Raw genomic sequence first — 13,921 nt, forward strand, 5'->3', positions numbered from 1 at the left:
TACTTATTTTTATACTACAACTTGTGTGGTGTCCCTCTATAGTGTTGTCACTGGGTTACTGTACGTGTTCACAAATGCTTTACACACTGCCTCTGAGTTAAGCCTGCCTGCTCGTGCCAAGCTACCAAGAGGGTGAGCAGGGGTTATTTTAAGAGTGTACCCCCTTACCTGACTAGATGCAAGGGTCCCTATTTGGTCAAAGGTACCTACCTCTGCCAACTAGAGACCCCCAAATCTAACAAGGGGTCATCAGGCCTCCTTTTGTTCTAGTTTCTTGGCTGGGAGCAGTCAGGAGCCTCGCACCTAGATGCAAATGCAGCAGAGGGGAAACAAAGGCTCCCACCTTGTTGGCACTTCACACATACTTAAGAAAGGCAGCTTTTCACTTTGTTCAATTCCTGTTTCGGAGATATGTATCCACTTTCAGAATGTCAGATGTGTTGGTCTTTCCCAGCATTTACACAAAACAAATTGCCGTTATATAGAGCTTACTTTTCCTGACGAGGCGTTGAAATAATTTAAGTACCTCCCAATGCTGGGTGTCAGAGCACTTTACATCAGACATGCATATTACATATACAATAAATGATATACATTTGTAAATGAGTGTACAGGAAGTGTTACATAAAACTGGGGCATTACAAGGTGTAGAAGTCACATATCTTCTGTAGCTCACTATGCTGTAATCCTCTAAACATATATGTGAGGGCCTAAGATCTGATGCCACTTCTTGTGATGCCACTTTCTGTAAAGTCGTGCCTTGTGATGCCACTTCCGGTGATGTCAATTTTTGTGATGCCAAGTGTTATACCATGCGCAGTGATGTCATGTACATGATATCACGCGACATGTCACGCGATGTGATGTCACGCACCCTGATGCTACTTGCAAACTGCCTAACTGGGTTAGTCACCCCACTTCTTTTATAGGACTTGTGCCCTGCATGCAAACGTTCATGGATTGTAATTACATGAAGTAGCACTTTAAAGTCAGGCCTACTGGTTTTGCTAATGCTTGCTTTTCTGGGTTTGTTGGTATAGTGGCGACCCTTGACATCCCTAAACTACACAATTAGTGAAGCATAGATGGGATTTAGTAAGTCTGAACTTTGGGGCTGGTAAACAGAAAAACATGCCGCCACTGCTACGATTAGTGTATATATTGCTTGAGTCGCCGTTATGACCACGTCAGGTCGGTGCCAAATGTTTGGTTCACGCTGTTCCTAAGTCCTCTTATGTCCGTTTTGCGTTCACCGACATCGGTCAATGATCCTGCTTGCCAGCTGATGTTTCAGATAGGTAATGGGTTGCCTTGGTCTGCCGGCGCCTCGGTAGTCCTCCTCAGCTCGGTGCTCGGCTGCGTCTCGCTGTTTAAGCTGACTCAGGGCGCAAGCCTGCTATCCTGCAAGAGGCGGTGCTGAGGAAAGCGCAGCCAATCTCCCACGAAGAGGGAGGAGCCCCGGCTACAGCGTAGGTGCCGGGTAGGCAAATATTCCATGGGACACCGAATATTACACAACACCGGAACTAGGAGTCTGGGAGGGGCGGGACGGAAGCCGCGGTGGGTCAGTCCTCCTCCAGCGCGCATGCGTACCGCTGACTTGGGGCCTTGGTAATCATCTCCGGTACACTGCCACTGTGCCCTGCCTGTGACCCGTGAAGAGCCAGGGAGCCCGTGTGGCACCCCAAGGCAGCACCATGAGCAACAACAACAACCAGCAGAGCAAGAGGGTAAACAACGAGCCCTCCCTGGTCCTGACACTGCAAGAGAACCAGAGCCTCTTCAACCTGCTGAGCAAGAAATGCGTGGTGAGTGCCGAACCCCCCGAACTACCACCTCAGCATCCCTTTCTCACCCTTCCACCCCTAGCAACCACCCTGCAGGTGACCCAGCAGGGCAATCTGAGCCTATTCAACCTGCTGGGCTGGTAATGTGTGGTGAGTGCTGAAACCACCAAAGTGCCACTGTCACCACCACGGAAGTAATGTAAGTGCCACTCTCAATCCCACCAAGGAATCCTTCCTCGTTTCGTTCTCCCAAAGAGAGTCCATGCTGCTGCTCACACGTCCGGAGAATTAAATCCTCTTTAACCTGCTGGGCAAGCAATGCGTAATTCAGACTACCATTCCCACAGGGAACCCGTATCTAGCCACCCTTTCTTAGTGTTGATCCCAGAACCTTTTGTACATGCTGAGAAAAATGAACCGTGGGTGTGAATTTCACCAACTTTTATTTTCACTTAACCTGACCAAACTGTCACCTCTAGTGTGGCTCAAAGAACACGCGTTGTGTCTATTTAATCTGTGAGTGTAGAGATCCTAGTTCATCTCAAATGAGCCTTTAGAACACCTGCTTCCGGTGCCTGTTGCACTTTCTTTATATTGACCCAGCTAGAGTACCGGGGCCTCTTCAACCTGCTGGGCAAGAAAAGTGTGATGGATGCACAGCCCCCTCCCTCCACTACAGGAGCCCTCGCGCCCTACGCCACCTCGGCTAGCCATCCTTTCTGGCGCTGATCAATTTTTAAAACCATATCTTAGCCAGGTGGTCAAGGAGAGTGGGGTATGAGGCAGTTTTCTTCAACGAATTTACCAGCAAAGTCCCCCGTGTTCCAGCAAAATAAGGGACACCATGTTACATTTTAGGGACACAATGGAAGATTCTGCCCTCTAGTTTTCTTTTAATTTGATCTGCGATTTCTATTTCAAGCCCCTAGTGTTGCAGTCTTTTATTTGGTGAGGTGCTGCTTCTGTACTGGGTTTTTGGTTCTGTTTCCGTATTATGTAAAGTAAGTGTTTGGGCTGGAGATTTGTCACCTTTTAACTTAGTCTGTATCTGTGGTTGTGTCTTTGGCATATTGTCTAGTCCTTTAAGAACTTGAACATGTTGTTCTTTAAGTCTCGCATTAGAGTTTTAGAACTATGACATCTTAACTCATTGGTACCTTAAAAACTTTTGTAGTCGGTCTTTTAGCACCTCATAACGTAGACTACATGTATTCTTTTCCTTGCTATTAAGCCAGATTTAAGAAAGTTCTTCGCAACATTAAGCAAAAATTGAATATTCTCAGTTCCACTCAGCACTAATTTTCTGTATACACATTTTGTCCAGTATGTTTTTTTAAACCCCCCCCCCCCTCCCCCGAATTGAAACTCTTTAATTCAGGTAAATTGGTGTTGGTTGGTGAATGGAAAACTCTGACCAAGATATCTGATGAGTTCAGAGACCCCCCGCCCCCCTTGACCACTTTAACTTCGTAACGCTCTCCCCTAACGTGATCGTCCTCACAACGAGCTCCCAATCTGACCGCTTCAGAACGCAAGAAGAACCGACCCGGACATGCAGATGTTCCCAGCAATAATGGCATCCATGGGAAAAAGACAGGAACTATCACTTGCCCCCTTTTCTTGCTTAAACGCATAGCAGGTCACAGCACCATCATTCTTTGAGTCGGACACCGTGTTTGGCAGGTAAAAATTGACGTGATTTTTGTAGTTTTAACACCCCCCTCCCTAAATTGTGAAGTTGTCACTTTTTTCCCCAAAGTCGAATTCTGGCGATCGCCAGGAAAGGCGAGAACTGTGATCTGCGATACAAATTCCGACTTGGCGCAATATGAATGACGAAGCTTTCATACCCAAAACAAAACCAGCGACACAGAATGCGACCATTCATAATTATTTGACCAGTGCACACGATCCAAGCACTCCAGGGATTACATCCGAAATTGGTGCAGGGATTACATCCGAAATTGGTGTAATTTTCGACTCGATGGTGATATGCATGGAATACCTGAGCAGAGATGTTATGAAGCTGCAGAGTACAGCATTGCACGCAATATTGGACAGTTTCGTGCCTGGGTTAATGTCTCCAGTGATAAGTGAGTTTACATTGCTAGATGCGCCTACATTTAAACTATGAAGTGGTAGACTTTGTACCTTTGCTTGTTTAGAAACAGGAAGTGAGGTGGTGTGCTTTTGACAAGTAGCCCTGCTGGGTTTCAGGTAATTTAAGATTCATTTCCTGGTCACTTCAGTCTTAGCTGCCTTCAGCGTTTCCATATGATTGGATGTTGCTGCTCGGTGGCCGAGGGCAGGCTCCTCCACTCCGAGCTGGCACGTTGCACGTCTAGACAAGGTACCTTTGGGAGATACGATCGGGTGGGGCACTCGATACCTGCTTTCGGAATGCCGTGCCATCACTTAACACAAAGTGTTTCTTACGTAGATTGTTTTTTAAATACGTTTCATTGAAGACCGTGGCTTAAAAAGCAAGTGATGGAGCATTGAACCACGTGTATTTGAAAATATCAAGTGATTTAATTCCCTTGTGTTTAGTCAAGTAAAACTACTCAGCAGGGTCCAGAGCATTTTGAGTAGATAGTTTGTGCCACGTATGTGATGCTACGGATTACGTCCGACATAGTAAGACCGAAGTGGGTGAGAAGCATTTATAATAACTTCTCAGTCACATCTCAGTAGGTTGTACACATATTTTAAAATGCTTCTTTTTAACAAATAACCTTTTGGGTGACCAGCAGCAAACTCCCAGAGGTCACTAAAATTCCCTTTTCCGATAGACACGGTGCACTTACACGATCAGGCACGCCCACCGAAATCAGTAGCTGCTACCGACACAACACACATCAAAAATTGCATCTTTTTGCTACTCTGAATCCTTGATAAGCCAACTCGGTGTTAGTTCCATTCATTGTTTGGGATCACTTGAAATGTCAGACCAATCCTTATTTTGAATGTGGATATTCTGTGACAGGCGGCTGTCCAAATAGGCCTATAGTGTAGGCAGTCAATGTCACACCACTGACTGTCCCAGCCCTACATGTCATTCACAGTAGCCTGTCCCAATCTCACCCCTCTTACATGGCATTTCTTTCCTCGTTGCTCTTTCTCTCTCCATTTCTCATTGCTCCCCATGCCAAATCCTTCGCCTTTCTTGCTTATGTCCACCACCCGGCTCTGCCTTGTCTCTTTCTAATCACTCTCATTCTCCCCTCCCCTGCCTCTCAAGGAACATTTGGAAAAGAGTAAACATGCATTCTTTGGAGTGCTCACTGCGAAAGTAAGTGTTCCCTCAAGTCAACGACGAAAGGATACAAATAATCCAATCTCAGTACAGTGAGACCAAAATGTTCCTGTGCTGAAACAACACAAGAAAATAACAGGCAGCAAAGATAAAGAGCAAATATCTGACCCAAATTCCTCTCTAAATATGTAAACTAGTGGAAATAGCAGGTCTGCCAACATGTCTGTAGCTAATACTTAATAAGTGTGTGTATGGAGATATATATTGTATGTATATTTAAGTGTGTGTAAATATTGCTGCTTGTACTGGAGATTCTTACATGCAGAGGTTTGTTAATTCCTGCATCTTCTTGTACCACTTAGAGAGATTTAACTTCCGTTAATTCTGAACTGTTTTCATGCGCTAGTTGTACTTCAAGGAGGACTCTGGCCTGCCAGTGATGTACATAACCTTCGTTTTTGGAAACATAGCTAACTTGCTTTTACCCTCAACCCTCTCTTAACGCACATGCTTGTTCGTTCCTGTCCATGTTTTGTTTTTAGTAATACTCGCTACTAATGGCAGTTGCTCATATAATGCACTGGCCTTATGTCGATCATTCAGGGGCACAAACTATCTCCTATGCATCTTAGAGCCCTCTGTTCAGATTGGCGAGTTGATAGTTGTTGGGCGTCGCAAATGTGTAGGGTCATCCATTGAACTTTAAACTGTGAAGTCGCGTGCTTCTGAGAAAAGATTGCTGTTGCATGAGATTGCAGATAACCTTCTTCTGACACTCTTTTTCTGATAACTTTATGACCTCTTCGCTTTTATTTTCCTTCCTCTGTGTTACTGTTTCACAGTGTGAATCAACATTGGATGATGCATGTTCTGAAGTCTTTCTTTGAGGAATAGTTTCCTGAGTTTGTCCGTAACAATGCACAGGAGATTTGGGATAACAAGCACAACGGGTATTAAGCTTTCGTTGAGTGTCTGCAGTTTACCTCTATTTTGTTTTTGCCATTTTTGTCTTTGTTAAAATATTTTCGCTTGCAGGTATTGTAGAACTCTGAAATGTCATGCCACCACTTAAGAGAGACCTTTTTTTATTTTTAATTGAAAGCCAATTTACTTATAATCCGCATAGCGCATGCCTCTTTGTTTTTAGCCAAACATACTTAAGTCAAATGTTTTTGTACTGCCATCCTCCTGCTTTGTAGCGTAATCTACTTATGTGTTCACACTTGTGTAAGTGTGTGTCCTGAGACTAATCTCTACATATGGTAGTCGTGTACAAAAACTTCAAATGGAAAACTGTGCCTTTCAGTACGATGCCTGGGTACCAGTCACCGTTTCATGTACTGTGCCACTCCTGTTGACAGAGGACATCCATAAGCCTGCAGTGTTAATAATTTCTATGAGGAAACGGGAAGGCAAGAACAAAGATGTACATCAGTGATAAATCCAAAGTTAAGAATTCATAGTGAGTTTTTTAAATGTTACTTTAAGTTGACCGTTACCAATCCTTAATAAAAAATAAAAAATAAATGCCAATAAACTTCACCCTGAAGCAGTGCTTCCAAAGCTTTGAAAAACCAGAACCCAACTTTTAGACCGAAAAACTTTCGTGACTCACCTAGCTTTAATGGATATGAGGCAGGGATAACCTTTTAAATGTAGTAACAACAATTGTTTACGTCACAACCTTGACAACGCCCTTGAACGCACTGCGCCGAAGATATTGATCTTCCCATAAAGTGGCAGATTTGAAAAAGCACTAGAACTCTTTTCAGAGTGGGGACTGGCCTATGGCATTCGTTCACTAAAATCACAAAACGCCTGAAAAATCTTATTGATACACGTGATTTTTTCAAATTTGAGAAATCCCTTCTGCGGCAGAGTATGGGGTAAGGCCTCAAGTTCATCTTTGTGTTAAAACAAGGCCCAGTGGTGCATTGTGGACTCAATATATATTTGTTGAAGCTTTATATAGCAGGATCACCACTTCAGGGCTTGGTGCACTTTGCATGTTTACCAACTTACATGATACAAGGTCAGATCCATTTGATTAAAAGCACAGTAGATTAAGTGATTTGTCTAGCGTCAAAGGATTTTGAGCCAACACCAGGATTCAAGCCTGGCTCCCCAGATCCAAACTAATCATTTCTGGGTGTTAGGCAGCATCCATATTTCTCAATTTATGTGTGACAGTCATACACAGTGGTATGGTTGTGTATGATCACGTATAATGAGCACGATCTCTGTTGAAATGGCTTTGTATGGTAAAACAGCAGCAGCAAATGTAGGAAAGTTCACCTGGAGTCTTCCTTGAGAATACTTGCGAGGGTTTGTTTTTAAAAATGGACATAGGGACATTATTCAACACATTTGCGCTGGTGCACAAACGGGGCTAAATATTACACATAGACTAGGACTTTTATGGCCCCCCAGTGGGTCCCTACCGACATTTGGGGAAACACTGCCCTGAATTGTACTCTGTTAATAACGTTTAACATAATTTCGTCGTTTAACTAGTAACAAAGAAGGCTGCCACACTGCTATTTTTTTCTTTATGTAAAAATATTGTTTTACTTTATTTTTGGATCTCACTTTGTACTCTTCATTTTTGATTTCTTTAATTTCTCAAACTATAATAGCTGGTGCTGCTTTTGTTTATAACTCTGTTTTATTAAGTCAGACATATCAATTTCAGGCCCGTCTAAGGCCTGACTGAAGCCACTTGAATGCAGAAGTTAAGGTTTTAGAACGAAGGAATTGCACATCTTTGAGACAGAAAAAAAAGAGGATGACCTGTTAAGCTCTATGACGTTTAAGGAAAGATCGGGCTTCCCCACTCATTCCTTCAGCCAATTTCAAAAGTATGCAATCCCAGATTCCCTTTTAACTATGCTTCAAAAATGCAGCCTCTGGTACTGATTGTTGTCAGAACATGTTCTGTGTGAGGTTCATGGTTTCTTTCAGCATTTCTGTTCATTTGTCTAACTTCTAAAACAGAAAGGTTGTGTAATTGTTACTTACCCGTATATAAAGGCTTTGTAATTTATGGTAGAAAACAAATGAGAGATATGTGGTTAGTGATACACTACACACCAAGAGAGAAGGCATGTGTTTCTCATGGGTGCAAAAATACTGCTTCCAGTACATGCAATATAGATCGTGATGGCCTGCAGGGACGATGGTGTTTTTGAGTTAGTTATGGGCAATTTTGTGATGCACTTGGCTAAAAGCTAATCTTGTTGCGTGGTTAGAGAATGTCCCAGAAATACTTTATTTGGCTAAAACACAGCTATTTAAGTCAATATCAATATAAAATAAGTTAAAACGAATCCATCACTCCATATTAACAAAAAGTAAAATTGCACAGTTGATAAAACACAAATCCATCCGGTTATGTGCAAGTGCATAAAGCGTTGTCCAGAGTGCTGTTCTACCATTAAAATAGAATAGACACAGTTTAAAAGCAAGGTACATGGGATACGTCAAATTAACTAAGTAAAAGAGATAAAATCCTTTAAAAATAAGAAATCCAATTTAGTCTAGTCACATACTGCCCCAAGAGCGCACATCCGTATTAAGAAATGAGCTGGCACAGATACAGGTCTTATCATCTGGTATTGCTGCAAATAACGTTAAGCTAGGTAACAGTGTTGAAAGTTCCTACTATGCAAAAGGGATACTTAAAACTGTTTGGTGTAGATTTTGTAAAAATCACAGAAAAAATGAAAGTGAAGCATCGATCCTGAGACACCTCATTGTATAACTTAGGTTCGAGCTTACACTGGTACCCTGTAGGAAAACAGAGGGGGCATTTGATTGTGTCAGCTCTAAAACAAAATAACAGTGAACGTTTCCAACTCCCACAGATGTTCCACATTTAGCTGGGTGGAATTCCTCAAGATTGAGATTAAAATAACTCCCTACTGTTGGTTTCAAGGATTCAGTGTTTGCCCTTTCTGCTTACAACTGCGCAAGTAACAGTACTTGCACTTGCTTTCTGCCAGGATGAGTTTGCAGTGTTGAGTCACTGAGAGCATTATTTAGACCAGTCCCTGTTACATAAGCTAACCAGGGAATGGAAAGTCCTCTATCACAGGCCAGACAGTCAGTGACCATGCCCCATTTGATTGAGGCTTCCTCCGTTTTCCAAATAAGAGGTGGAAGTAATAAGTATACGAATAAGGTCGCTCATATATGTTAAGCCCAACTCCTTGTGGCAAATGAAATGAGGCGGTCGATACGGGAACCACAGACATTTTCCTTCAGAATCGTTTTTCCTCCCTCTGCAGGGCTATTGGTTCTGCGATCACCCCAGATTCCAGCCCCATAGCTTGCTATCGGCACACATTGGGCAGAATATATTTGTACCCAAGGATTGAGTGCCACACTGCCGGTGGAGTTTGAAGACGCAAAGTTGTACCCACTGCTCTATATCGCTTCATCCTGCCCTCTGAGATATGGGTTGGGGGGGGGGTCTAAGAACCGGTTGAACTAAATGTGACCCCCACACCAAAAAAGAAAAGTGCAGATACTTAATACGGAGTTTGACCCAACTGTGATCAAAAAGAAAGGTGCTCTTTTCGTACCACAGGACATTATGAAAGATGTAGCATAGTTTGTTGATAAATCAAGATGAGCCATGAAATGTACGAAAGAATCAACTAATAATCTCAGGGCTTTGTGAGTGTGGGGTCTCATCACAGTATCATCCCAATAAAGTAGTGCAGCGAGGAGCGCACAGATTTATTTTTATCCTGGAATGCAATCTCAAATTCTCTTTTAACTATGACTTAAAAATGCAGCCTCTGGCACGCCTCTTGTCAGAACATGTTCACCCTCACCTACACCTGTGTGAGGTTCATGGTTTCTTTCAGCATTTTTATTCATTTGTCTAGCTTCTTCCACAGAAACGTGGTGTAAGATTACTTGTTACGTCGTTAGAAGGTGTGACATTGAAAAGAAACCAGAAGGAAAGTTAACAAAACTTGAAAAAGATTTGTGACTAGTTACGCTGTAGTGGTTCTGCGAGCTCTTGGAGCCCCAGTGGTGTAGACGAGATGATCTGAGTGAGAGGCTAGGTCATTGGTGGATTTTAGCACTAGAGTCAGTAACTTCTATCCTGTGAGCCAGACTCTCCTCTCACAAGGTGGAACTGCGGTGTATTCCATCTAGTTTAAATAGTATACTGGACGAAGAGCTGGACACCTTTTGTAGTGGTTGTGTGAGTAGGGGAGAGACCTGGGAAGAAACGGTGACTACAGTCCAAGATGAAGGAAAGTTCATTCGGCCAAGTCTTGGCCTAGTGATGAGCAACTTTTGTAATATTTGTTGGTGCTGGTTATAGGGGACCATTTGTTAGTACACACACTTGCTGGAAAATATTATTTCAAAGCACAATGATTGATGGATATTGTATCAATTGCACCACATTTTATTAAAAGAAATAAACATTGCATACAACCCATAAAATGGGTAATTTAAGAATGTAAAGCTTACAAAATGAGTCAGTGAGTTAAAAGTTCGTGACTGACATCAGTCATCATCGGTAAGTCATACGTTCTAATTCAGAAAATGTTTCCTGAGGTTTCCTATCCTCTGAGGTAAACATTGAGTATTATCTAATTGTTAAATAGGAACTCTGGTTATTTACAACCGTTGCAGAAATAAAGCTGAATTATGAAGGACATTGTGAATTAAAATTATTATAACGTACATAAAGTATTATTAAAAAGCCACAAATCCTTTAATATGGATTATAAAGGGCAAATAGCATTTAGTGGGTCTCCCTTCTCCCTCCTGTCTTGTACACCCCCAGTGCTCTCATGCTACCTTCACAAGTGCCTCTGTTTTTTTGTTTTAGTTTATTTATTTTTTGTTGTACGAACTAATATCGGGCCAGGTAGAAAAGAGCAAGAAAAGTCCAGATCAACAGCCCGCACTACACATAACACTACTCGGAAACCTTACCCTGATTCATACCATGGCGAAAGAGGTTACTTTGTATTGTTTCTCGCTGCAAACTAGCAACCCATGTGAACTGCACAAAGGAATATCGAACTAATGTGGCCTAAGCTCCACAACCGTGGTGGTTTCACAACTGAGTGAGTGTTGCACAGTTAAAATGTTCTAAAACTAGGGCTTGGACATGAAACGTTTTGTTGGCAAAATATATTTTCAATTTTTCAAAACGTTTAGCATTAATTATAGTTGCTAAGCATTTCATGTCGAGTAGTGACCTCTGATCTCTAAAGGAATAACATTTTCAACCATATTTTTCAAAAAAATTCTTTACTCCGGAAAGAGCAGATGGCCTTTGAGGCTATACAATTCGGAATCGTATGCCCCTGAGAAATCCCTCCCAAGTTTTCGACGGATGGGTATTAGAGTGGATTTAGTAGGAAAGAGACCTGAGACGGAATGCTTCCGGGAGAGACGAGTAAAAGGACTATGGGCCATATGTATCATCAAGCGGATTTGCGATTCTGAAATAGCGATTTTTATTTATTTATTTTTTATTTATTTTTTAGAAATCACTATTTCAGAATCGCAAATTGGGATGTATGTACAATTCGCATTTTTTGTGTGAATTTTTAGTATTCCTTAATTGCGATTAGCAAATTGCGAATCGCAATTAAGGAATACTTTGACATTCATTTCTATGGGCTAGGAGGCCCATATTTGATATTTGATATTTGTGGTTTTTTTGTAAAGCGCTACTATCGCTCCGGAAGGAGCATCTTGGCGCTGCACCTACAGCAGATCTAATTGAATAGCATGAATCAGATAGCTGCGAGAACAGAGGAGTCAGATTGAGAGTAGATCCACGTCTTCAGGGCTTTCCTGAAAAGGCTTTCTGAGGGGGCAAGCCTAAGATTAGGGGGGAGGCGATTCCATGCCCTGACTGCAAGGAATGAAAAGGTCTTTCCACCTTTTGATTTTAACTTGATTCGGGGTTCAGAGATAAAATTAGCGCCTGATGACCTCAAGCAGCGAGTTGGAGTATAATGCTGAAATCGCTTGATCAGGTAAGCTGGGCCTGTGCGCTTGTTAGCTTTAAAAACAGTGACTAAAAGCTTAAACAAGATTCTCTTGTGGAGGGGCAGCCAATGGAGTGCGTTGAGGGCTGCAGTGGCCGAGGACCTACGAGGGAGTTTCAGGACGAGTCTGGCAGCTGCATGTTGAACGGTCTGCAGTTTTTTTAGTGAGGACTTCTTAATGCCTGCAAGGAGACCGTTACAATAATCCAGCCGGGAAAGAATGAGAGCAACCGCGACTGATTTCCTGGCTGAAATTGGCAAGAAATTAAAAAACTTCTTTAGCTGGCTGATTAAGCTGAAACAGCGTCCTGCGGTGATACGCACATGTTCATCGAAGCTGAGAGAAGCATCGAATTGAACTCCCAAATTGCGGGCTGACACAACTGCACTTGGTGGTGCTTCAGAATTAGGGGGCCACCACTCTTTAGGGGAAAAGAGTGTGCCTTTACCGAGGGGTATTATTTCGGTTTTGGCGCTGTTACATTTCAGATGATTTAGGTTGAGCCAGGAAAAGACTTCTGATAGGCAATTTTGGAGTCTGATGGCAGCGTTAGGGATTCTTTTGTCAATGGTGACGACAAGTTGAGTGTCGTCAGCATAGGATGTCACTAGAATCCCATGTGACTCAATCAACGTAAGGAGGGGGGCCATGTATATATTAAAAAAGAGAGGGCTCAGGATGGAGCCCTGAGGCACACCTGAGATAATGGGGCGTTCACCAGAGAGGTAAGGGCCTAAGGAAACCGTTTGAGAGCGGTTGGACAGAAATGAAATTATCCAGGCAAGCGCGGAGCCCGAGACACCAATCCCACGCATCCTGCTGATAAGGATAGCATGAGAGATGGTGTCGAAGGCCGCGGTAAGGTCAAGCAAGATGAGGACAGCCTGTTTGCCCTCATCTTGCAAGAACTTGATGGTGTCAGATAACTCAATCAGAGCGGTTTCTGTGGAATGGCCGGGGCGGAAGCCGGATTGCTGTGGGTGCAAGATCTGTAGGTTTTCCACAAAGTGTTTTAGTTCCTCGTGGACTAATTGCTCGGTGATTTTGCCTAGTACTGGAAGGAGGGAAATTGGGCGCATATTAGTCAAGTCGGTGGGGGATTTATTTTGCTTTTTCATAAGGGGCTTGACTATGGCCTTCTTCCAGTCAGAGGGAACAGTACCGTAGTGGAGAGATTGATTCACGATGGCATTAATTAGAGGATTGACAGCATCGATGAGGTGATGAAGGATGACTGGAGGACAAGAGTCCGTGGGGGCACCTGATTTACACGCCAAAATGGCTTTTTGCGTTTGTTGTAGGGAGACTGGTGAGAATTGACTGAGTAGGGGCGTGGTTGGGTCGGATTCTAAAGTTGGAGTGGGTGGGGGGGGGAAGTCCTTATGGATATTCTGAATTTTCTCCTCGAAGAAATCGGCCATTTGGTCGCAGAGAGTTTGTGAGGGGGGAATTTCACGTGCCAAAGCCTTAGGATGAGTGAAAGATTTTACGATGTTGAAGATCGTTTGCTGTTTCTGGTTGGCTGAGTTTATTTCATGAGTAAAAAAAACAGTTTTTGCCCTTTTTATATCGGAAAGGTATTGTTTTCTCTGAAGGATGTATACGATTCTGGCAGTAGGATCATAGGTCTTTCTCCATTTTCTCTCCATACGCCTACACTTGAGATGGCAGTCAGTGAGGGCTGGAGTATACCAGGGGGCGCTAGGCTTCTTCTTATCACGAGCTAGTTTATGAGTGGAGGGTGTAGAGTTAGCAGAGACCATTCTGTCAATCCACTGATGAAAATTTGTGGAGTCTACTGTTACATCACCTGTTGTAGGAGGGGGAGGGACAGTCGGTAGGG

The 13,921-nt window shown here is 43.0% G+C and overlaps 1 protein-coding gene across 2 annotated transcripts in view; it reads left to right on the forward strand.

The window, feature by feature from the left end:
- Positions 1-1,512: 1,512 nt before the first annotated feature.
- WASL (WASP like actin nucleation promoting factor) overlaps positions 1,513-13,921 on the forward strand; it is a 274,169-nt gene continuing 261,760 nt past the window's right edge. The window contains exon 1 of one of the 2 annotated variants that reach the window (XM_086966799.1): positions 1,513-1,808. In XM_086966799.1, coding sequence (XP_086822925.1) covers positions 1,698-1,808 — 111 coding nt within the window. In that variant the 5' untranslated portion in view covers positions 1,513-1,697. The remainder of the gene's footprint in view (positions 1,809-13,921) is intronic. The other variant, XM_086966791.1, reaches the window with a different exon arrangement.

The sequence above is a fragment of the Lissotriton vulgaris genome, chromosome 1_1, assembly GCF_964263255.1.
Source record: "Lissotriton vulgaris chromosome 1_1, aLisVul1.2, whole genome shotgun sequence".
Lineage (NCBI taxonomy): Eukaryota > Metazoa > Chordata > Amphibia > Caudata > Salamandridae > Lissotriton > Lissotriton vulgaris.